This window comes from Barbatula barbatula (assembly GCF_947034865.1).
Source record: "Barbatula barbatula genome assembly, chromosome: 2".
Classification (NCBI taxonomy): Eukaryota; Metazoa; Chordata; class Actinopteri; order Cypriniformes; family Nemacheilidae; genus Barbatula; species Barbatula barbatula.
The window spans coordinates 27,066,052-27,087,865 of record NC_136767.1 but is presented as its reverse complement, the minus strand read 5'-3'; the positions used below and the strand labels follow the sequence as shown (position 1 = coordinate 27,087,865).

At 36.1% G+C, this 21,814-nt stretch overlaps 2 protein-coding genes across 3 annotated transcripts; both read left to right on the top strand.

The window, feature by feature from the left end:
- The first annotated feature begins 16 nt into the window (after positions 1 to 16).
- On the top strand, positions 17 to 9,254 carry tctn2 (tectonic family member 2). Of its 2 annotated transcripts, none has more exons than XM_079482340.1 (18): positions 17 to 186; positions 441 to 554; positions 1,024 to 1,097; positions 2,626 to 2,824; positions 2,966 to 3,066; positions 3,211 to 3,410; positions 3,483 to 3,603; positions 3,818 to 3,956; positions 4,759 to 4,830; positions 5,317 to 5,448; positions 5,548 to 5,622; positions 5,708 to 5,797; positions 5,875 to 5,992; positions 6,148 to 6,251; positions 6,596 to 6,743; positions 6,855 to 6,998; positions 8,593 to 8,681; positions 8,883 to 9,254. In XM_079482340.1, the coding sequence occupies exons 1-18, from the start codon at positions 99 to 101 to the stop codon at positions 9,002 to 9,004; spliced, it is 2,130 nt and encodes a 709-aa protein (XP_079338466.1). In that variant the 5' UTR covers positions 17 to 98; the 3' UTR covers positions 9,005 to 9,254. The 2 variants fall into 2 exon arrangements, with proteins under 2 accessions (XP_079338466.1, XP_079338465.1); XM_079482339.1 differs by having other exon boundaries at positions 4,759 to 4,866.
- A 434-nt stretch (positions 9,255 to 9,688) lies between these two features.
- On the top strand, positions 9,689 to 20,935 carry sec14l8 (SEC14-like lipid binding 8). The gene is made up of 12 exons (XM_079449564.1): positions 9,689 to 9,868; positions 10,261 to 10,336; positions 12,305 to 12,348; positions 13,695 to 13,757; positions 13,884 to 14,072; positions 14,387 to 14,482; positions 14,577 to 14,637; positions 14,822 to 14,905; positions 15,872 to 15,978; positions 19,530 to 19,669; positions 19,774 to 19,943; positions 20,035 to 20,935. The coding sequence occupies exons 1-12, from the start codon at positions 9,815 to 9,817 to the stop codon at positions 20,136 to 20,138; spliced, it is 1,188 nt and encodes a 395-aa protein (XP_079305690.1). The 5' UTR covers positions 9,689 to 9,814; the 3' UTR covers positions 20,139 to 20,935.
- The last annotated feature ends 879 nt before the right edge of the window (positions 20,936 to 21,814 follow it).

The following is a 21,814-nucleotide window of genomic DNA, read 5'->3' as shown; positions in this document are numbered from 1 at the left end:
CGTGCAGAGGTTCGTCCTCCACGCCTGTAAGTTGCGCTATTGAGCTCCTCTTCTCTGTGGCGTTAGTAGGAGAAGAGTATCCACTATACTAAACCGTCATGGAAAGATTATCTTTCTCATGCATTGTGTTTTATTTCATATTTATATTTATTGTACTTGTAAAAGAAGGGATTGTTTGTACTGTCGGTAAGTAAGAATAAATAAATAAGTACTGTCCGCGTGCACCTGAAGCTGCTTAGCCGCTAGCAAACATCTTGTTGCCATGGAGAAAACAGCCAAGCGCTAGCTAGATTTCAGCTTACTTATTGAAAATTAATATGTATTATTAAACTTAAACACGAATGAATTAGTGACGTATTCAACATATATATTTCGATGTAGCATATCAATCAAGTTCGTATGAAACCGATATAGAAGATATTAATGAATAATTGTTTCAGTATTTCAGCCTAAGTTTATTCTGGCATCTGGTCCGAAAATATCTGCGTTTCTGGTTGGAAACATTTCTGGTGTTTCTTTAACACTTGGTGCTGTTTCCCCCTCAAGTGCAACAGGTGAGCAAAACACACAGCACATTCAAACCTTGTCCATTATATCTCATACAAATGTACATTTATAAAAGCTACTGTTTACTGTATGATGGATATTCTGATAATGAATGATTGTGCCATGTTTCAGTGTCAAGTTTTAGTGATCATATTCACAACCATACACAGTGCTTCACGGGCATTAAAATTTTAATAAATCACACCCTTTAGTCTACAAAAATGTAGCATAGGAACCAAAATAAAAAGTATAAATAAAAAATATGAAACAAAAACACAACACATTCAACAATAAAATAAGCACGTTAAAGAAACCTACATGCACAAAGTATGTGTATTAATATGAACCAGTGCAAACATGTAGGAAGTGTAAAATGTATCTGTATGTATTCAAGCATTAATGGTCTGTCAGAATGCTTTTTGTGGTCACAAACTATTAGTCCGTATTACATTCCCGTGTAAATGTCAAATGTTTCAGGTAGCCTTCCACCACCATCATGTATTCCAGTTTCTCAAACACAGTGGAATCTCTCAACTGAGTTCTTTGGGCAGGTGAGTAGCTTCTTTACATCAACAGGTGGCTCACTTGCTTGTATAGGATTGTTTATAATATAAAGACTTTGTTTAGAAGTTATAAAAGTCACTCTTTTAATGCAGCATGCAAATATTTTAGATCAATGTTTAGTTGTGGTTATAGAATATATCTATGTATGTATGTATGTATGTTATATCTTTCAAGCAGGAAGTGAAACTGCTGAGTCTGACTGTGCATTGTTTTATATAGGGGTGGTTTCCAAGACAGGGATAAGCTTAGGCCATCCTTGGTTAAAAGCTAAATTCATCTTTAAAAAGAAATACATTACTGTATGACTGTAGGGTACTTATCTCATATTTTTGTGCATGACAATAAGGATTCCATTACCCTATTTTGCATTATCAGGAAAATGTGTACAGAGGTGCGATTCTCAAGAACAGAACTGGAACTTTTTTTTGTTTGTTTCTGGGTTGTTTCTAGGAAACTATATTCTTTCCTTTTTTATTTAAAAACGTATGTGTGTAGCAATTGATTTAGGAATCCATGTAGAATCAATTGGTTAGGATGAATTCTAACCTTACCTAATGTTGATTCAGGAAAATATTCAGGAAACGTTCAGATTTTACAGCCACGTTCAAATTATTGTGGATCAGCACTGAAGAGAAATAAAAAAATATTTAGTCCAAATGTTATCAATGCAGATGATATGATGTCAATATTTAACTTAATGACTGATAAATCATTGTATAGATCTGTGGTTCTCAAATTGGGGGCCCCAAGATGGACCCAGTGAATTTATCATACATTTTAGGCAATCAGCATTTTAAACAGAACATGTTTAAGGTTTAAATAAAATTCTGAGTTTACGATTATAAGTCTTTATTTGGGGGGCCAAAAAGTTTACACAAAGGGGGCCTTACGACGAAAATGTTTGAGACCCCTGGTCTAAATTGTGTAAAATAAATGTGCAGTCATGTAATTTCAAGAAACATATGAGAAATGTTCTGCAGGTGAAGTATGTTTGCTAAAGGGCCGGTTTGACTGTAATACAGATGGGACACAATAACAATGCATTTGATTGATGGTAAAAAAATATCTATTATATTAAAACTTTTGCTTATTTTCTGGAATTTTTTATATATTTATACAGTAATAATGTACATTACCGTTGTGATTCCAGAAATATAACAGTAAATGGGATGAAGGTCACCTTATTAGCTTCTTCAGTTGAAATGATGGGAATATCCCTGCTATTCAAGTTTGACACACCACACAACTGCAGTAGGAGTTGCTTAAGTAAGGCACAAACGCCTTAAGCACAGTTATGGCCAGAAAGGGCAGCTCTCGTTTCCTGTGCCGTGCATTTGTAAAGCGATTGCTTAGTTTTTTGATGTTTTATTTCTCATACTGAATGCTACAAACAGTGGTGCTTTGATTTAACCAAAACGTTTTTCAAACCCACACATCTAACAGCTCACATACACCAACATAATAGAAAGACACTTACATTGGTAAAAACTACCTGTAATATATGCTCTCTTGTAGAGTGCTCTTCTGGTGCGAGTGAATCTGAACCGCAGTTTGGATCTGTGTGGTAACGAAACATCTCAAGACTGCTGCCCGGAGTCCCTATGTGTGCAGGAGACGCTCCGTGTGTCTGCATGTGCAGATGACACCCTCAAAGCATCGCTCATCATACAGACGCAGATTTATGCCCAGATCGTCCCCAGCAAACCCCTCTCCGGTCTGTGTCTTTCTTTGTTATTATACTGAGTGGTGTATTAACACCTGGTGGTTTTTAACGATGGTTTTTGATGATGGAAATACTTGAATACTTCCACTTATATATCAGTATGTTAACTGTATTTGCCTGTTTATAAAACAGAAAACCGGACGGTCATTCCTAACCAAGTGTTCCAGCCTCTTGGTCGGTGCCCATGTGATGTTTCTCCAGACGTGTGTGACATACGCTGTTGCTGCGATCTGGTAATAATAAAAGCCAATGGAACATTCATACAAGATAATTGTAAGAAGATCTGATGGATAAATGACTCCGGTTTTGCAGTTGTTTACTGTGCAAGAATACGATGACCTCAAGAAAACATTTATTACTGCAATTCATCTATTTAGAATTGCAGCCAAGAGATGCTGGGACTGTTTTCGAATCAGTGTCTTCCTGGACCCTTCGGAGGAAGTTTCAGACCTTTTCCCGACTATCAGTGCTCAGCTCAGTCCTCTGAAAATGACCCCGACTGGTTCCCCTTCCTATGTGTCGTCTCGCCGTCTGACAACAACCCTTTTCTGGGACTTTTTTACAATGGAGGAACAGTGTAAGTACACAAGGGACTTTTTACAGCTCATGGTTCCCTTGTACCATTTTTTACCAAAATTGGTCTTTGCAGCTCTCCAAAGCCTCGCCCATCGTTCCGAATTCAGCAGGTGACAGCTCCTGTACCTCCTATTAACTACCGCCAGGGGGATCCAATTTTTACCGTAACTGATGAGTACTTTACTATCCCACAGGTTAGTGAAGAAGCAGCTCTGATTTCTGATTGTGTGGATTGATGTGTGAAATTAAAGTAGTTGACGTCAGAATTCAAATTTTATGATTATTTACTCACCCCCATGTCATCCGAGACGTCCATGTCTTTATTTCTTCTGTAGAAATGAATCCAAGGTAACACAAGGTGCAAATATTGATCACAGACATTTTTGTTTATTATTAATCCTGATGCAGAACTCGGGACTGGGTCAGTGTGTGGAAAATGCTCCAGTGGCATTTTTAGAGAACTTTGAGTCTCAATGTGTAAGGAGGCTGCAATTCTGTCCATCACAGTCAGACAACCTGAGGGTCAACGTTAAAGATGGACGTGGAGGTAAATATATATGTACATGATATAATAGATATACAGCCGCGGGAAAAATTAAGAGACCTTTCAAAATGTTCATTTCAAATAAACATTTCAAGATGCATTGTGGCCATTCCAGTCCAGTGTCTGTTGAATTTCAACAAAATCAAACCTCAGTCATACAACAGCAATACGAAAGACTGGCAGCGTGACAAGAAGTTAGAAATCTAGGTTATCACATACAAAATAATACACTTTTCCTTAATACATGCGCAGATGTTACTGTTGTATTGCTTAAAAGTGAATATGAACTTTTTCATTTCTTTGCAGTATTTAAGATCCAGAGCATCTTTAATGTTATTTTCATCTCAATTTATGCAAATAGAAATATTGTTAGCAGTTCACAGAATGAAACAAAAACGATAATTTACTTAAACATACTGTACCTATAAATAGAAAATTTTAAATGCAGAAAAACTGATTTTAAAATGGTGTCATATTTTTTTTCTGTGGCTTTATATAGGTATATGTCTACATTATCTCATAAAGAAGTGATAAAGGATTTTTAAAGGCATTGTAAGAGTAGTCAAACTTGTTAAAGGGATAGTTCATTTCATCATTTATTAACCCTCATGTCAGTCAAAACCTGCGAGTCATAAAGGTTTGGCATCACATGAGGGTGAGAAATGATGGAAGAATTTTTCATTGCGGGTGAACTAACCCTTTAAGTGTCTTTTGTAGCATGTTTTGTGTATTTTTACTATGTTTTTTTGGGAGGGGGCATGCAGATGTGCATGTGTGTGACCTAACCTTATATTTGTTCCAACAGGTGTTGTAACAGTAAACGTTGTGGATGAGGTGGCCAGCAACCGTAGCTTATTTCTGTCTGAGCCAATATCGGGTCAGTTGAATGACCAATTCATGAATTATTTAAAATGTACATTATTTTTACACTATTATTGAAGTATTAATACAGACCATTTCATAAGATGTAAACAGATTAAGCTGGTCAAGAAGCACTTGTTTCAGTTTTGTAACGTTGCATAACCGTAACAACAAATACAAACTGACCTAAAATTAAACCTAAATATTGATGTAAAATGAAATAAATTCATTAACAAATAAAAAGGAAGCACCTTTAGGCCAGTGTTGTTTATGTCTTATGAAATGGCCTGTACCATAATAATAGATCAGAAAAGCACGGACCTGCATATTAACAAAATTCTATATTAGCACTAATCTTATATAATACTATGGTAAATATTAATTTTAATAATTACAAAATTAAAAGTCATTTAAAAAGATTTTTTATGTAGTATGTACTGTTATAGTCATTGGACAACGATTCTATTGTAACAGTGTTCTTATTGAACTTGTTGATATATAGACTCACGGCAGACGGATAAGCAGTCGTGTATTCTTGTTCTTTCCTTGCGATACACTTTTTACTGGAGAGAGAATGGCCTTACTGGGATCACTGTGTTACGGTCCACCGCAGACATCTCTCCTGGTCCTGCTGGTAAGTCACAGCTGCTGTCTTTCTGTTGACGCCAACTTCTTCATTGCACAATACCATTGCAAAACTGATGGTTTTCACATTCTTTCTACCATTATTAAGTATCTTTCACAAGCAGACACTCAGCTGTGTTCGTGAACGGAAATGAAACGTCTCAGCCATACTCTGGCAATCCAGGTAATGTTCGAGGCTTCATTCTGATTCAGAGCAAGATCATTGTTCAGGAAACAATTGTGTAATGTTCTGCTTCCGTTTCCTGCAGGTTATCAGGTCAAGAGACCTGTGATCGGTGGCATTCCGGACTCTGATACGGGTGTTATACAGAGAGCTCAGATCAATCTCTGGCAGCCAGGTATTCGGCACACCTCTGGACTATAAAAATCATGACTTAAAACATCATTGTTGCTGAATTAATGTTGTGCTGATCAGATGGAGAAGGTCTGTGCTCTTCTGCTGACATGCGACCAGTTTTGTTTGGAATCAACTCTACATCAGGCTGTCTGATTCCTGTGAATTTGCTGAACATGACGCAGTGCAGTCAGCTCAGGTGAGAGACGCTCTTAAAAGCATGACCAGCTGTAGCTCCTGCTGTGGAATATTTATAAAGCGCTACAGTGTTTTATGCCTTTAATCTCAATGTCCTAAAGTGAACTGCTCATGACATTACAATACAGTTTATTGTGATATAATGTCATTTCACAGAGAAACAGTCCGTGCTGTGTTGGCTGGATTAGTGACTTCTACTCTGGTCTCCAGAACGGGAAAACCAGACTTCAATAACATAACAGACTGGCTAAACATTACTAGTAAGTAGAATGAAGTGAAGCACATTGAAATTTCATTGCATAAATTGTGAATTGTTCATAGTCGTAGTGTAATACCATCTATCTGTAATATATATACGATTGTAAACTGGTTGGGAACGGCTCTCAAAATTTCAGATTTCAGTTATGATCACCTTGTTTTATTGTATGCAAATGAGCTATTACCCTTAAAGCACAGCACAAAACATTACAAATTGTAATTATTATGTTACAAATTATCACAAATTATATTATGTTGTATGATACAAGTTATATATGTCAACTTTCTGCATACAAATGTTATTGCCAATATTTTACCGAATGACACCTGACATATTACCTCTCAGTTTTCCAGCAGAACTCCAGTCAGCCAGCAGAGGGCAGCAGGGGTGTGTGCACTGCTGTTCCAACTCACCTTCATGTCAACATCAGGACCGTCATCAGGGGCAGAGTGCAGGGCGTCCCTCAAAAAATCATTCTGGCAGTAGAGATCAGGTACAGGGCCTTCTCCCAGCACTCAAACTGGTCTTTTTTATGATTGGTTGGCATTTGTGTTGATTTTAGGAGATTCTGAGATTCTGAAATGTAATTTTATTTGTTTTACAGCTTTAGAGAAACAACATGGAGGATTGAATGTGATGTGGGCGGTCCGAACCCCTGTTTGGACCCAGGGGTGATGCAGAATTTTGCTGTCACCTCGTCTGTGACTTTTACCGAATATTCTCTGAGGTCCCAGCCCCCTATATCCAGGTAGGGACTTAACATGCACCACATACAGACTAACCTAGTTTGCAATTGCACAATTCACTGTAATCATTCCATGCCAGCTGTAATTATTGTAATGTGTTACAATATTGCCATTATGTAAAAATCTCCTAAATTAGTGATCCTCAAAATGTGATACCATAGCGCTCCCTGGCGGTATGTGACACATTCGAAAACTGAATACATTAAAGGGGTCATTTGACGTGGCTAAAATGAATATTATTATTTGCTTTAAATGTAAAACAATGTGTAAACACGGTTTAAGGTTTAAAAACGCTGTATTTTCCACAAACTGGGCATGTTTCTATCTCCTCTTTGCTCCGCTTCTCTGAAACGCGCTGATATTTTGCAAAGCTCATCGCTCTGAAAAGCGAGGTGTGCTATGATTGGCCAGTTCACTAGTGCGTAGTGATTTGTCAAATACTGCACGGAAATGTAACGCCTCTTATAAACAAACAACCATATACATCATACAGAGTTTGTGTGAGAGAAACAAGCTCGCATTACAGCAGGGAATGGTAACATAATAAATACTGCAAGTGCTTCGGCCCTTCTTGATCAACCAGTGTTACGCCATGTATATTCGGACTGTACTTTTCTGGAACATGTAACGATTTGTTTTTAGTTGCTTCGTCCTTTAGAAGGGCAAACAAAGAGGCTTTCTTTTCGCAGCAAAACACACAGCATCTCCGTGACATGGCTGCGCCCGCGACTGTACAATGAGATTTACAAATCCTGTTTGTCAAATCGTGTTATGAACTGACGTAGATTTGTGAGACGAGGCGTTTCAGGCAGGTCTGGGTGAGCATTCGCTTCTAGGTTAAATACAACTTTTGTTCAGACACTTACATTTTTGCTATTTCACGTGTCTAATACATGCATGGGCAACTTATAACACACCAAGGTATAACACACCAATTTTTTCTGGAAAATCACCCCTTTAATATACAGCCACTGAAGAAAATAAGAGACCATTCCAAATTGTCATTTAATCAACATTGAAGTATTGTGTATGTTGAATTTCAACAAAATCAAATCTCTGGAGTGACAAAAAGTAATCTACCTGCAATGTAAAAGGCTGACAGTATGACAAGACTGTTATAAAATTCCAAGTGATCACATAAAAAAAACGAATAATTTTTTTACTTTTTATTCATACACGTACAAGTATGACTGTTGTACTACTGATGAACAAAAGTCTTTGCAGTACTTGAGGTCGGACAAAATACAGAGCTTCTTTTCTGTTATTTTCACCTGTTTCTCCAGTTTTCATTTTCTGAAAGTAAATACACAAAGAAATGTTTTTATTGGAAATTTGGGAGAGATATTGCTAGTTGTATAGTAAAAAAATATATATGAACATTTTACCTAAACAAATACCCATAAAAATAAATTCACGTTTTTTTTCCACGGCTGCATATTGCAACTCATTTATCAAAGGTGGTACTTGATCTATAAAGTTTTTAAATGATTATTGTAATTATGTCCAAATAACTGTATTCATAGCTGTATTTCTTTATATTAATGGAGTGTATTTTGGCTTGTGTGAAGTTTAACTTGAATTTCTTTTCTGCTGCAGGTTCAGTATTAACTTCACAGAGTTTGATTGTGACCGGAATGATGTGTGCTGGAACGAATTGGCTTTCCCTCTAACAAGATACTACACTGGTGAGGACTTGAATTACTTTCAATGACTAAAAAGTGAGAGGAAAAAAGTCATTATATACTGCAAACCACATCTTAGAACAGTTAAGATGCTTGTATCGTTCGCTGTGTTCATGTAAGAAAAGTGCTGGATTCAGCGTGACACAAGATCATATCTGGTATATTGAAATCAAATCTGAATGTGACACGTTGCCCTCTTCACAGGTGAGCCATATTCCCAGGCTCTGGCTAAAGGACTCATTCTAGTCGTCTTCTTCATAGTTGCGTCTGTTTTAGGAACGCCATGGAGACAAATCAGACAGGCATGGAGCAATGCCTCACTCTGATAAAACTGATTCACCATGTGTGTGGGAGAAATGTCTGTTGGGTCTGTTTAACCCGAGACTCATCGGGACACATGAGAATACTTATGAATGTATTGTCAATCGACAGTGCTTTGATTTTGTTTTGTAAAAAGCTGTCAATAATAGATTTATATTTCTATGTTGAATTGTTAATGTGAAGAAATGTTGTATGTTTTGCGAACATTTTCAACTATTTTGTTGGATGTAAATAATAAAACATATTTTTATACGTAATCAATCATTTTTTTCAACACGATAGGTAAATGTATGCTATATGTACACACTGCTACTACACCTAAAAATAACATTATTATTATTATTATTAAAAGTAATAATTATTAAACAAACGTTGGGTTGTCCGTCACAATATACCAATTTTGACAATAACCGTAATACGTAATCACGATTATTGACATTTTGTTTATTCTACACATTTACATCTATACATAATAATATAGTAAATAATTCAGCACCTTTTAAAAAGATTTGCCTTAAGGGCAGCAATGGTTACAGCAACCACACTCAATTGATTTATTGGCAAAAAATAACTATCGGTAGCGTTGTTTATAACAAACCGATAGATATTTCGATGACAATCTTATAGCGTGAAAGCCCATATCGAGCAATCTTTTGGGATATAAAGCCGCCTCGTGCGTTCTGTAATAAGCGGTCCAGCAGCGCCCCACGCCGGCGGAGCAGCGGCGCTGCAGGTAGGAGGAGCCACGTCACATCATTTACAGTGTCAGTCTCCGGATGAATGTTTGAGTATTATTTCTACTGTACTCGAGCAACATGAGCGGAAGAGTTGGAGATCTGAGTGTGAAGCAGGCAGAGACTTTGGCACATGTGAGTTGTACGGAGTTTATTTCACGTAACAACAGATTACGGATGAAATGACGCAGCCTTTAGTGAGTAACGCGCTATAATGACGTGGATGAAACATTTCGCGTTATCAGAGGCCAAATGCCGCACTTGAAAAGTATATTTGCTTTGAAACACTTTTTTCCAGGCAGATAAAGCTTGACGTGCGTATGTGGTTTATAAGTTTGTCATTCGAATGACATCAAAGCGGCCGAAAGTGTAACGAGCGTTACAATGTCACACAGCAACAGCTTGCAGTTCATATCATTTCATTTTTTTAAGCGGTTTCCTACTACAGATGGATTAACGCATGTTCGTGAATGATTGTGTAACACTCATAATGAATCAGCACTTTTGTTTTCTCAAACTTTTGTCAGTTTCGGGAGAAGGTTCAGGACATTCTGCCTCAGTGCCCATCTCAGACTGACCACTTTCTGCTCCGATGGCTCCGAGGTGAGACCCGTTTTCTATAGTAAAAGTGCAACCATAGTTTAACTTCAAATATCACGGCTAAACTATGGATAACTTATTCATAGTACAACTCTGCTTATAGTCGAGTGAGATTTATGAATCATGGTGAATAATAATATAAATGTCATGCAGAGCTGATGTCTATTGAATAGAACCCCATGCAAGGATGATGCTCACAAAACCCTACGATGTATGAAATGCATGTAGAACCACATCAAAACGTATAGATATGAAAGCATAATATTTTATTATTTAAGTGTCTGCTGAATGACATGTCCATACATTTACATTTACATTTAGTCAAAGAGTTCGGGAAGCAATACATGTAAATGTAAAAATGTCATACAAAGAGCAATAGTACAAAGCACACATGTGTAGATGTGCATGCATGCACAATTCTAATCAGCATTAAGAAAGGGATGATCTTACAGTAATCCGTGCGCAGACAGAATGAATATCAAGTCACAACGCTGTGAATGAATACATGCAGAATCGAATCGTGATGTAGTGTTTTGTTGAGATACCAATTGGCAACATTTTATGTAATGCATCATGTCCGTACCAGTAGCACACATAGAAAAAGGCCGCGACTAACTGGTGTGCCTGCAAACGTAAAAAGTTGATCCTCTAGAATCAGATTTCAACACACTGAAGCCTTTGTGAATGTTCTTTGGCATTTAACAAAGAAGTTTTGTGCTGCTGACAAACAGTCAGTTTTGCATGCTGGACGCGTGTAAATGTTGCACAGTAAGACGGTTTTAAGTTGTTCTGTGGAGCCGTGTTATCTTCTCGCAGGGCGCTTGAGAGGGGCGACACTCATATGTGCTGTTAAAAGAGGGCAGGGTGTCTTACAAGAGGTTGATAAGATAAAACACTTGCTTATGAAGCATGTCATCGAGGTGCTCAAAGATGTTATGCGAGAACACGGTTGTCTGAAAGCCAGTGTGCTTGAATAAATCTCAGGACATTGATTCTTAACTCTTCAGTTTCTCAACGGTGAAACGCGACTATATTTCATGTTTGAACAGATCTCTATCATGATATGATTCATTGTGATACCTATAATTGTGCCGTGTGCTCGGGCCTGGGAGCTGGATATCAGACCTGGAGTGGACTCTCCGCACCCTCGTGGCACAATCGTCACTTATAATTTTGTCATGTACAAGTTTGTAACAACATGTTCCAAAGACCAGCCTATAAATTCTTTGTTCGATGATGGTGATTGACATATCCATTGAAGAAAACACTGACAGCTTTTGTAAGCTGTCATATAATCGTCTTTATGAGTATTAAATACTTATGACTCAACCTCGGTCTAATTGCGGGTTAGTCGTGTTTCTAGGCCAGTCAGGTACAGACAAGTGTGACAATGAGAGCAATCAACTATATCTTACTGTCTCAGGGCTGAGAACGTGAACGGCAGCGTAATTCAGTTTTTTAGGTTGCTATATGGCAAAATATTGAAGGTCTTGAAGGTCGCCAACACACCCCTTCTTTTGTAAGTAGCTTCAGTGTTGAAAAGTAAGGAACTCAAAGGGGTGCAAAGATATCATTGTCATAACTTTTACTGTGTCATTGGCGAATTATTCAGTCGTTAAATTGTGTAAAGCCGACTTTAACTGTAAAAGTGATATTGTTATATACAGATGTTGATGACTGTATGTATCCCTTTGATAAAAAGGTTAAAAAAGAAATCTTGAAGGTCATCTCTGGGTTGACTAGCATGGTCAGGGCACCTTCCTTCCTTTCAACAGATGTTTCAACAAATATTAGGCCACTGGTTTCCAATTTGCAAGTCAGTTTTCGAGTTAAATCCTATAAGTTAAGTTCAAGTCCTATAAACTTGTCTGCAGCATTCAATACCAAATTCCTGCAACATTATGTTTGCTGTTCTGTTTTGCATCACTTTCGCTTCTTTGTAATTTGTCTCTTTTATTTATTATTTTCCAGCCAGGAATTTCAATCTACAGAAAGCCGAGGCTATGATGCGCAAGGTATCCCATTCAGTCTTTGTTTCATGTTTTACTTTCTAACATGTCTACTTTGTGCTAATAGAATGGAATGAAGAAGGAAAAGAAAACATAAAAAAGCACTTGTTTTTGTCAGTCTCGTAAGCTTAACATCTTTTGAAACATAGACAAAAAATTACACAATTGCTAGTAACCCTGTGTATAATTCATCACCCTTCATGCTCAGATTAAATAGACGTCTCAAATTGTTTGTTTTTCTCCAGCGTGATGAATTTGAATATGACGCAGATATCACAAGATGGCATTTTTGGTGTGTCATCATTGGTGGGACCCCCTCAAAAGCTTTAAAAATGTTTGATAACATTAGAAATGATGTGACCCTGGACCACAACAGCAGTCGTACGGAGCACAGGAACATTTTTAGTTATAGCCAAATATATGGATACATTTTTCTTTTATGCCAAAAACCATTAGGATATTAAGGAAAAGACCTTGTTCCATGAAGTTATTTTATAAATTTCCTACCATATATATATATTAGAACTTTTGTTTTGTGAGTAATATGTTATGCAAAGGTCTACATTTGGACAACTGTAATGGCGATTTTCTCAATATTTAGATTTTTGCACCCTCAGATTCCAGATTTTCAAATAGGCCTAGTTGGACCTCGGGCCAAATATGATCATATCCTAGCAAACCATACATCAACGGAAAGCTTATTTATTCATATTATGTCAATATCTCAATTTTGAAATATCGACTCAGATAAGAATGGTTTTGTTGTCCAGGGTCACTCACAAATGATGTTAAATGATGTCATCCGGTTTATCTAAGACGCAGTTCACACCAGGTGTTAAGAGTCAGATCAGCACAAGCTTCTTATATTGTTATTTTTAAGTGAAGTACAAGTATAAAAGGGATAGTTCTAACAATGAAAATTCTCATCATTCACTCACGTCAATACAAACCTCATATGCAGGTTTTATACGACACGTGATTGTTTCTTTTTGCTGAACTGATGCGTTTAATATCAGATCCCAAGATTATGCATGAGATTTCTACAGTATTGCTTTTGGATGTGGGATCGCATGCCAATGACTTTCTGTTACCGTTGTGTTGTTGATGTGTGGTCCCTCTTTTGTCAAGTAGTATCTCTGAACCCTGTCACTAGTGTTCCTTGAACTTCAGGTCAAAGCACAGACAGCAGTATCTGTTGCAGACGAATGTATGGTGGATAATTATATTCACGCAGACCTGATAACAAAACTAATGAGCGTGTTCGTACGGTCATGCTTTGCTACGCTGACATCTGAATCACACAAATAGTTTTTATGCGACGGGTTTAACCATGTGTTGTTTGTATTGCGTAGCATATGGAGTTTCGGAAACACATGAAGGTCGACACCATCACTACAGAGTGGCAAGTGCCAGAGGTATGACGCGCATAATTATATAAAAGCTTTCGTTTTACATTTGCTCTTTTTCATGACGTAGCCCCTTTAAGAGTTTATTCGTATTGTTGGTGTCATTATCGCACCTATTGTTTTTTTCTTGTTCAGGTACTAGAAAAGTATCTCTCAGGTGGCATGTGCGGCTACGATCGTGATGGGAACCCGGTATGGTATGATATCATCGGGCCTATGGACCCTAAGGGTCTGATGCATTCGGCGACCAAGCAGGACTTCATCAAGTCTAAAGTCAGAGACTGCGAGATGCTACAGAAGGAGTGTGACTTACAGAGCGCCCGGGTGCGTGTTTGGACCGGGACAAAAGCGGAACAGTTCCAAAAATCTCAATTTTGTCATTGTTTACTCATCCTCATGCTTGTGATGTGGTCATTTCTTCCATGAAATGCCAAAGGAAGACATGAAGGATAACTTCCATTTAGTTTTTTAGCTACTGAACACTTCCTGATAAAATGTTCAGAGATTTTCTTAACCAAAAAGTACAGCAGGTTTGGAGTGACATGAGTTTGAGATAAGAATGGCAAAATGATCATTTAACGGTAAACTGTTTTATCATAACTGTATTTTCATTCCCTTTTTCCATTCTTTCCCTGTAGTTGGGCAAGTACGTTGAGTCTATAACTATGGTCTATGACCTTGAAGGTTTGGGAATGAGGCACCTATATAAACCTGCTGTAGAGACTTATGGAGAGGTGTGTCACATTAATATATTATATATTTATTTGATTAAAATGAAGACTGTTTAAAACCTCGTTTTGATGCATTAACATTAAACAATTTTCATAGATTCTCACTATGTTCGAGGATAACTATCCAGAGGGACTCAAGAGGTTATTTGTTATTAAAGGTCAGCATTTATCATGTTATCAGTATGGCATATACAGCACGTCACATCAAACGGACAGAATGATGGCACAAAGTGCACAGTTAAAGTTATTTTGCAAGCACTTGTGTATCGTGCATGATACTTTGGTTTATCACGTGTGCACATCTCAGCAATATATCTACATCTCAGCAATATTTTTTTGCAGCACCCAAACTGTTTCCTGTGGCTTATAATCTGGTGAAGCATTTTTTGAGTGAGGACACTCGCCGTAAAGTCGTCGTCCTGGGATGTAAGCTGACATACGCGTCTCACTTTTAACGTCATAACAATGTGCTTTATTTGTGTTCATGTCAGTCAGTTGCATGTAAAGGTTTTTAGTGTGTGGAATTTTGTGTACATTGTTTTTGAGGAATTCATGGAAAATTTCAACTTTATTTAAGTTAGGGTGCTTTAAAGCTTAAACTAAATTTTATTTTGTCAATTTTATATTAACTGTATATAAACAGAAACAATAGAGAAACCCAAAATAACTTATTTTACACAGTTTTTGCCCCATATTATTTAAAAATATTACAAACAGAGTCCTTTTCGGTTGTTTTAATTTGTTTTTGTACTTTTCTATTAACAGAGTTATTATAGTTTTGTTTTTATATTTTAAATGAGCATTTATTGTTAGGTTTTCTGTTTTGTGTAATTTGTAATAGCAATAATATTAATTCTTAGCTATTTATATTTTCATTTTTTTATGGTGCTATATAAGATGCCTATATAAGGTATCTATAGTTTTATTTTATTATAATATTTAGTGCCTTAAACATATTCTAATTTATTTCTGAGGCATCGTTTACATTTTTTATTTAGTTAAAGTTTCTCCAATAATTTTTAGGCCAATATTTTATTTTATTTCAATCAACATTTTCAAAGTTCTCATTTTAGTAAAGTAAAATAACCTTGCCTATTAATTATATTGACAAGAATGGAATATCAGCTGATTTCAGAATTGAGAAACTAAAAAACGGTCAATATTGTAAATGTGTCACTTTAACAGAGCAGATTATTCAGTCTGGACAACAAATGGGTTTATCACTAGTTTAAACTCTACAGCCCTTGCCTTCTAAGCTTGTTGGTATCTATTGTTTGGGTATTTTCGTTTATAAATACAGACGGTATAAACTCCTTAACATTGTCACGGATGTGGTAATCACCTCTGTCATCTGAATGTTAACCACAATTCTATTTATTTTTGACTTTTCAGCAAACTGGCAGGAGGTGCTGCAGAAATACATCGCCCCTGAGGAGCTTCCAGCGTTCTATGGAGGAAAACTGACCGACCCTGATGGTGACCCCAGATGTCGAACCAGGGTGAGTGACATGGTATAGTGGTGTAGTAGTCCCGCTTTTCTTAGTTTTGATTTATTTTCACTTCTCTTTTTTAATGGAATGTCACATTCAGGAAGTTGCGAGTCACGAGTGTCGCATAACCATTTCCATTTCGTAATACTGGAGGTGTGACGTATGTGCGCTACTGCCGGATCTTCTCATTAATAATAATAAATAAAAATGAAAAAGAACACTTTTATTGCTGGTTAAAATGTTTATGACTGGTAGAATTCACTTTGGCAGCAGTCAATACTTTGCATAGTTTGCTTCCTGCAAGCTCAGTAGTATTATAAAGTAGAAAGAGTCGATATTTGAAGAGTTTATTTCCAAAATGAGATCACTTTAATTTATTGAAAACCATGTTTTGTTATTGTGCATTCCAATTAATATCAATCAAACTGCAGTTGGTTTGTTTGATTTAAGCCATGATAACAAAATAATACAGCTTACTAACACAATATAAACACGATAACATAATAAAACATGAGTTATCTCATTTTGAAACAAATTCTTCATTTACAGTTACATTTTTTTAAATAAATGTTTCAAATTAGCTTCTATTTTTGGTTTTACACGTTAATTCTAGCTTTTTTTATCATTTAAGTTTGTGCTTTCGACATTTATGTTTAGTTTGTTCATTTTTCAGTTTTAGTTTGAACATATTTCTTGGCACTTGTCAGATAAATGTCAGTAAATTAGTCTTCATTTTTTCGTAGTTGAATTTTGCTGATAATACTTAGTCCTGTTTTTTTTTATTTGAGTTCAATCGACAGAATTCTTGTAAGACTTTATGATAATAAGAAATGTGTTATTCGCTAGTATCGGTCTTGTCTGTCTCTAGCATTCTTTTTGTTTTGTATTTGCCTACTTCAACGTATAGTTTTTTTCCTGCTTGTTTAAATAGAGTGGTATAACCAGCCCCTGCGTTATAGGAACATAGTCACCTGGTTGACCCGAAGAAACTCAATACTGTAAATACATTCCTTCAAATGTGCTGCTAAGTAGAACCACAAGTATGTAGTTCAACAGCGTTCATGTCCCAAAGCAAAACTTCAGCTTGCCAAGACGACATGAAGAAACAAATAAATGCAGTGAACCTGTGAAACGGTTTAGTTCATCTATATAATGAGGTTATGTTAATCTTAATGATTGAATTGTCTTGAACTGCATCATAAACGTGATTATGATGCACTTGATGCTGGACCAGAGCACGTCGCATTGCTTCATTGGTTATAGGCTGATACGTTGGCAAGGTTGGAGCTTTGGATTCCTGACATGGCTAATCTGTTTTAGCACTGTGGTTATGATTCTGTCTGTTGCAAATCCTGAGTGTGAAGAGCAAATGCCCGTTACAATGGGGGAAGGAGCAGTTTATAAGCGTTAAACGGCATAAATACATTTTTAGGTTAACAAAAGCACTCCTGTGTGTGTACTATGTGCTCGGGCATGGATACATAGGATTTATACACAGCGGGGGTAGTGATACACAAAATGTTAACATAAACCATTTGGAATAACATACAACTTGTTTTAGAATTGTCAACGTTTAAGGTTTAATCGAACAGAATGAACCTAATAATAAAATTAACATAACATTTAAAGCATGTTGACGTAGGATCACACTAGATATTATATTTTGCATATTTGACCCAGCTCTACAACACAGATCATCATTTTTAAGTATTGTGGTATATCATGCCACGATATATTGTAACACTTCTAGATTCATAACATGCAGAATCGTGACTTAAAGGAGGGTTCTGAACTGAGACATGTTGTCTCTGTGTGTAGTTACACAGGTAACGCTGCCCCTTCAGGACTGGAGGTCTTAAAAGCACTGCAGACGAGGCCACGTTCTGAATACTAAAGTGGATTAATATTTAGATGTGTTGTTGTTAGACTGTCGTACTTGTTGCACAAGTGTTTCTGTCCGTTTTCCGTCAGATTAATGCATTTTGTGTTAAAGGTAGTAGTTGTTTATTTTGACTTAGTTATTAATGGTTTAAAAAAGAAAAAAAAACCTGGGATTCTTTTGGCTGTTGTAATGTATATTCCACATTGCAGTGTGGGAACATGTGTGTACCGTGTTTGTTTTCTTTCTGGTGTGAGGTGGACGGCAGTTTGAAACCAGTAATCTACCTTAATGAAAACCAGAGCACTTCTTTCATACGAGAACTTGCTAAAGGTTAAAATGCAGCTAGATAAGATAGATGACAGCAGATAAGGTTACGACAGCAATGCACGAAATTCATAAATTATTAAACAGATAAAAACAGAATGATTTCTTGAGTGGGTTACAGAAGCATTGCAAATCCTAATTCACATACTGCACGTCTCGTCTACACAAGTACATACTTCTGAGTGTGTTAGTAGACTGTACACCAGAAATGGGACACTGTATTAAGTCGTAAAATTCTTGTTAAAGTGATAGTTGACCCAAAAATAAAAAAGGTGTCATCATTTACTCACCCTTTTGTCATTTCAATCCTGTATGACTTTCTTTCTTCCGCAAGAACACATACGAAGATATTTTGTTGTTAACTGGACCCCATTCACTTGCATTGGTTTCGTGTTGTTCATACAATATAAGTGAACGGGGTCCAACGCTAATCGGTTACTTTCTTCAAAACATCTTCTTTTGTGTTCTGCGGAAGAAAGTACGTCATAAAGGTTTGCAATAATTTTCGTTTTTGGGTGAACTATCACTTCCTTAAATTCCTTATTGTTTTATGTACTTGCATTTACAATCTGGGGTAGCGGCATCTTGCTCTAATCACAAAAACCTGTTTCTGAAGTTGTAAAAGAAGGTAAAAAGGTAAATACGTTTCTGTGCAAGGGATTGTGGGTAATAAAAAAGGATGTATAGATACATATTTATGCACGACAAATATACCATGTATCTTATGGTGTTACATAGCAAACGTTTTGAAAACAATCTGTTAATCATATTTTATATAATGAATATTTATATTTATAATATAAAATAAAATAGCATAATAGAGATTGATCTTCGTTTGTTTTCGACATTTTTGCTGTCACACTATAGGACATTTTTGTCTTTAGTATAATGTGAATTTTTTTCTTTTTGTGAAAACGTTTGTCAAACAAATCGTGCATCGTATTTGAGGTTTTATGAGTTGTTTTGTTTATACATCAGTTATGGGTTACGAAGTAATATTTCTCGTTGTGACTCATGTTAAGTGTTGTATTGTATTCTGTGATCACCTGGCTCTTGAAATAAGAGGCCTGGTTACTAACTTTTGAATCTGAAAAGCTTCCCGTTTCTTCCCAATTAAAATCTTGTGTGATCCGGCTTCTTTACTGTCTGTTTTTTCATCCCGTCCATCTTCATTTTTTTATGTTTGCATGTCTTTAATCCCAGTAAATTCTGTACTAATCAAATGTCAGGCTATTTTCTTTTTGCACCCATGATGTTTCTGTAAGTGTCATCGGCCTTTGTTTATTTCATTATCAAACGAATACACCTAATTCAACCAAAGTAAAGTTTGGTTTTATGTGCGTGTTCTTTTCAGATTACATTCGCAGCTGAGGTACCGAGGTCTTACTACGTTCGAGATGCCATTAAAACGGACTACGATCACTGCGTGACGATCGGCCGTGGCTCGTCTCACCAAACGGAATATGAGATACTCGCGCCAAACTGTGCGCTGAGGTGAGCAGACCGCATTATGAAAGAGCATAAGCCAATATCGCTCAATTTCTATAGTCAACATATAATATTCTTCATATTCATTTGTTTTGGTTTATGGTCTTCAGGTGGCAGTTTTCCTGTGAGGGTGCGGATATAGGTTTTGGTGTCTATTTGAAGAAAAAGACGGGAGAGTGGGTGAAGGCTGGACAGATGAAGGAGATTGTGCTAAATCAGCGCTACAATGCACATCTGGTACCCGAGGATGGATCTCTCACCTGTCCAGAACCAGGAGTGTGTATGTACAGGAGCTATTTCATTAATACAAACAAACAACTTTCTTAAATGCATGACAATTCATATACTAATATCGATCTCTTTATTCGTAGATGTTCTGCGGTTTGATAACACTTACAGTATTTTCCAGTCCAAAACGGTCAGCTTCTCAGTGGAGGTCCTCTTTCCTACTAATGTCAACCAACCAGAGTCTTAGAAATGGAAAGTGACAACATCCACAAGCAGCAGCAGATAACTGAGATGTCAAACTACTTCATTGACTTTTACTCTGTTGTGCAACAAGCTATTAAACGCTTTTACAGTATATACTTTATACTTCAATGATTATCGTGCAATGAGAGGCTGTATTGTCCAACTAAATGCCTGTGTGATTTTTATACTTTACATTTCAATTTCTATTTCCGTTTTTTCATCAATTAAGTGTTTATTATTTAACTCCGCTAACCGGAGCGACTGTATTAAGACTCTTTAAGTGTATACAGTATTATACAGGCTTGCCTTTCACGAATACTTTTTGATTGCTTAAATGAATGTTTTGGTAGTTATTTTACAAATGAATTCCTAAAATGAGACACTCAAATAAGCCTTTGCACTCGTCTCAAACCTTGGTCTGATATTAAATTATGATTTACTTCAGTTTGTTTTGTTGATGAAACCCTTTTCTGTTTACAAAAGCATACTAGATATACAGATGATCATCTAGCTGTTCGTGGATCATTTTTTAAATGATTTATTTGTTTTTTGAAAGCTCAGTGTTGCTTTCCACAATTGTAAATAATTTTGTAAAATGTCGTGTATTCAAGAGCTTTACCTCAGGTATTATGTCTATGTGGCCCGTTTTTGATTTCACCAATGTGATCTGTTTTGTCAACGTGCATGTGTGTTTTTCTCTCTTTGATTTTGTAACATTAATGTAATTTATGAGTAATATTGTATAATTTTTTATTAATATACTATTAGAATATATATTAAAGTGGCTGAAGCATGATCAGATATTGTTTTCCAATGCCGTTTTCTTTTCATATACCTTCTGGTGTATATTTATACTTTTAGATAAGTGTAATATAGCTTATTATAAGGCGTGCACAGATTAAGGTTTGGTCATTGTGGGCATTAAAGTTTACCTATAGGAAGTAACGTGGTAACACTTTACAATAAGGTGCTATTAGTTAACATTAGTAAATTCATTTGCAAACATTAGCTTACAATGAAGAATTTAGTTTTTCAGCATTTGTTAATCCTTGTTAATGTTAGTTCATGTCAACACAGTTATTCATGTTAGTTCATTGTGCATTAACTAATGTTAACAGTGACAACATTTAATTTAATAATGTTTTAGTAAATGATGAAATTAACATGAATTCATATAAATAAATCCTGTAGAAGTATTGTTCATTGTTAACTAATTGTTAACAAATAGCACCTTCGTGTTACCAGTAACGTTTTAAATTCGTTTAAAATCTAAATAAAGGATTTCGCTCACACGATAACATACACCTATTCTATCATACAGGATCTATAATGAACTGTCCATAGTTGCACCTCTGTCCTTTAGAGGGCGCCATTGTAAAGAGTGAATTCATAATTAAACTCAACATACTGCATGAAACTCATTAATTTATGAATTACCACATTAACTATAACACTGACATCACGTCTAGAAAAACGAATATCTCAAAAGAAACATTACACATTGCACCCATATAAACATAAATATACATTGTATTATGCATATTAAGAACATTATTTTAATACAATTTAAATATACATCATGGTTGTACCTATGTTTAATTAATGGGTGTTAATAAATAAAATTATAATTCCCTGTATAATTTTATGTTATTCATGAGATTCACTCAAGAAATTGCACAT

Bases quoted from the DNA above. Each gene is read 5' to 3' on its own strand.
- tctn2 (XM_079482339.1), top strand. From the start codon at position 99: ATGGAAAGATTATCTTTCTCATGCATTGTGTTTTATTTCATATTTATA. The intron at 555-1,023 runs GTGAGCAAAACA...CAAATGTTTCAG, and splicing joins TTCCCCCTCAAGTGCAACAG to GTAGCCTTCCACCACCATCA. The intron at 6,999-8,592 runs GTAGGGACTTAA...TTTCTGCTGCAG, and splicing joins TCCCAGCCCCCTATATCCAG to GTTCAGTATTAACTTCACAG.
- sec14l8 (XM_079449564.1), top strand. From the start codon at position 9,815: ATGAGCGGAAGAGTTGGAGATCTGAGTGTGAAGCAGGCAGAGACTTTG. The intron at 13,758-13,883 runs GTATGACGCGCA...TTTCTTGTTCAG, and splicing joins CAGAGTGGCAAGTGCCAGAG to GTACTAGAAAAGTATCTCTC. The intron at 14,906-15,871 runs GTAAGCTGACAT...TTGACTTTTCAG, and splicing joins TAAAGTCGTCGTCCTGGGAT to CAAACTGGCAGGAGGTGCTG.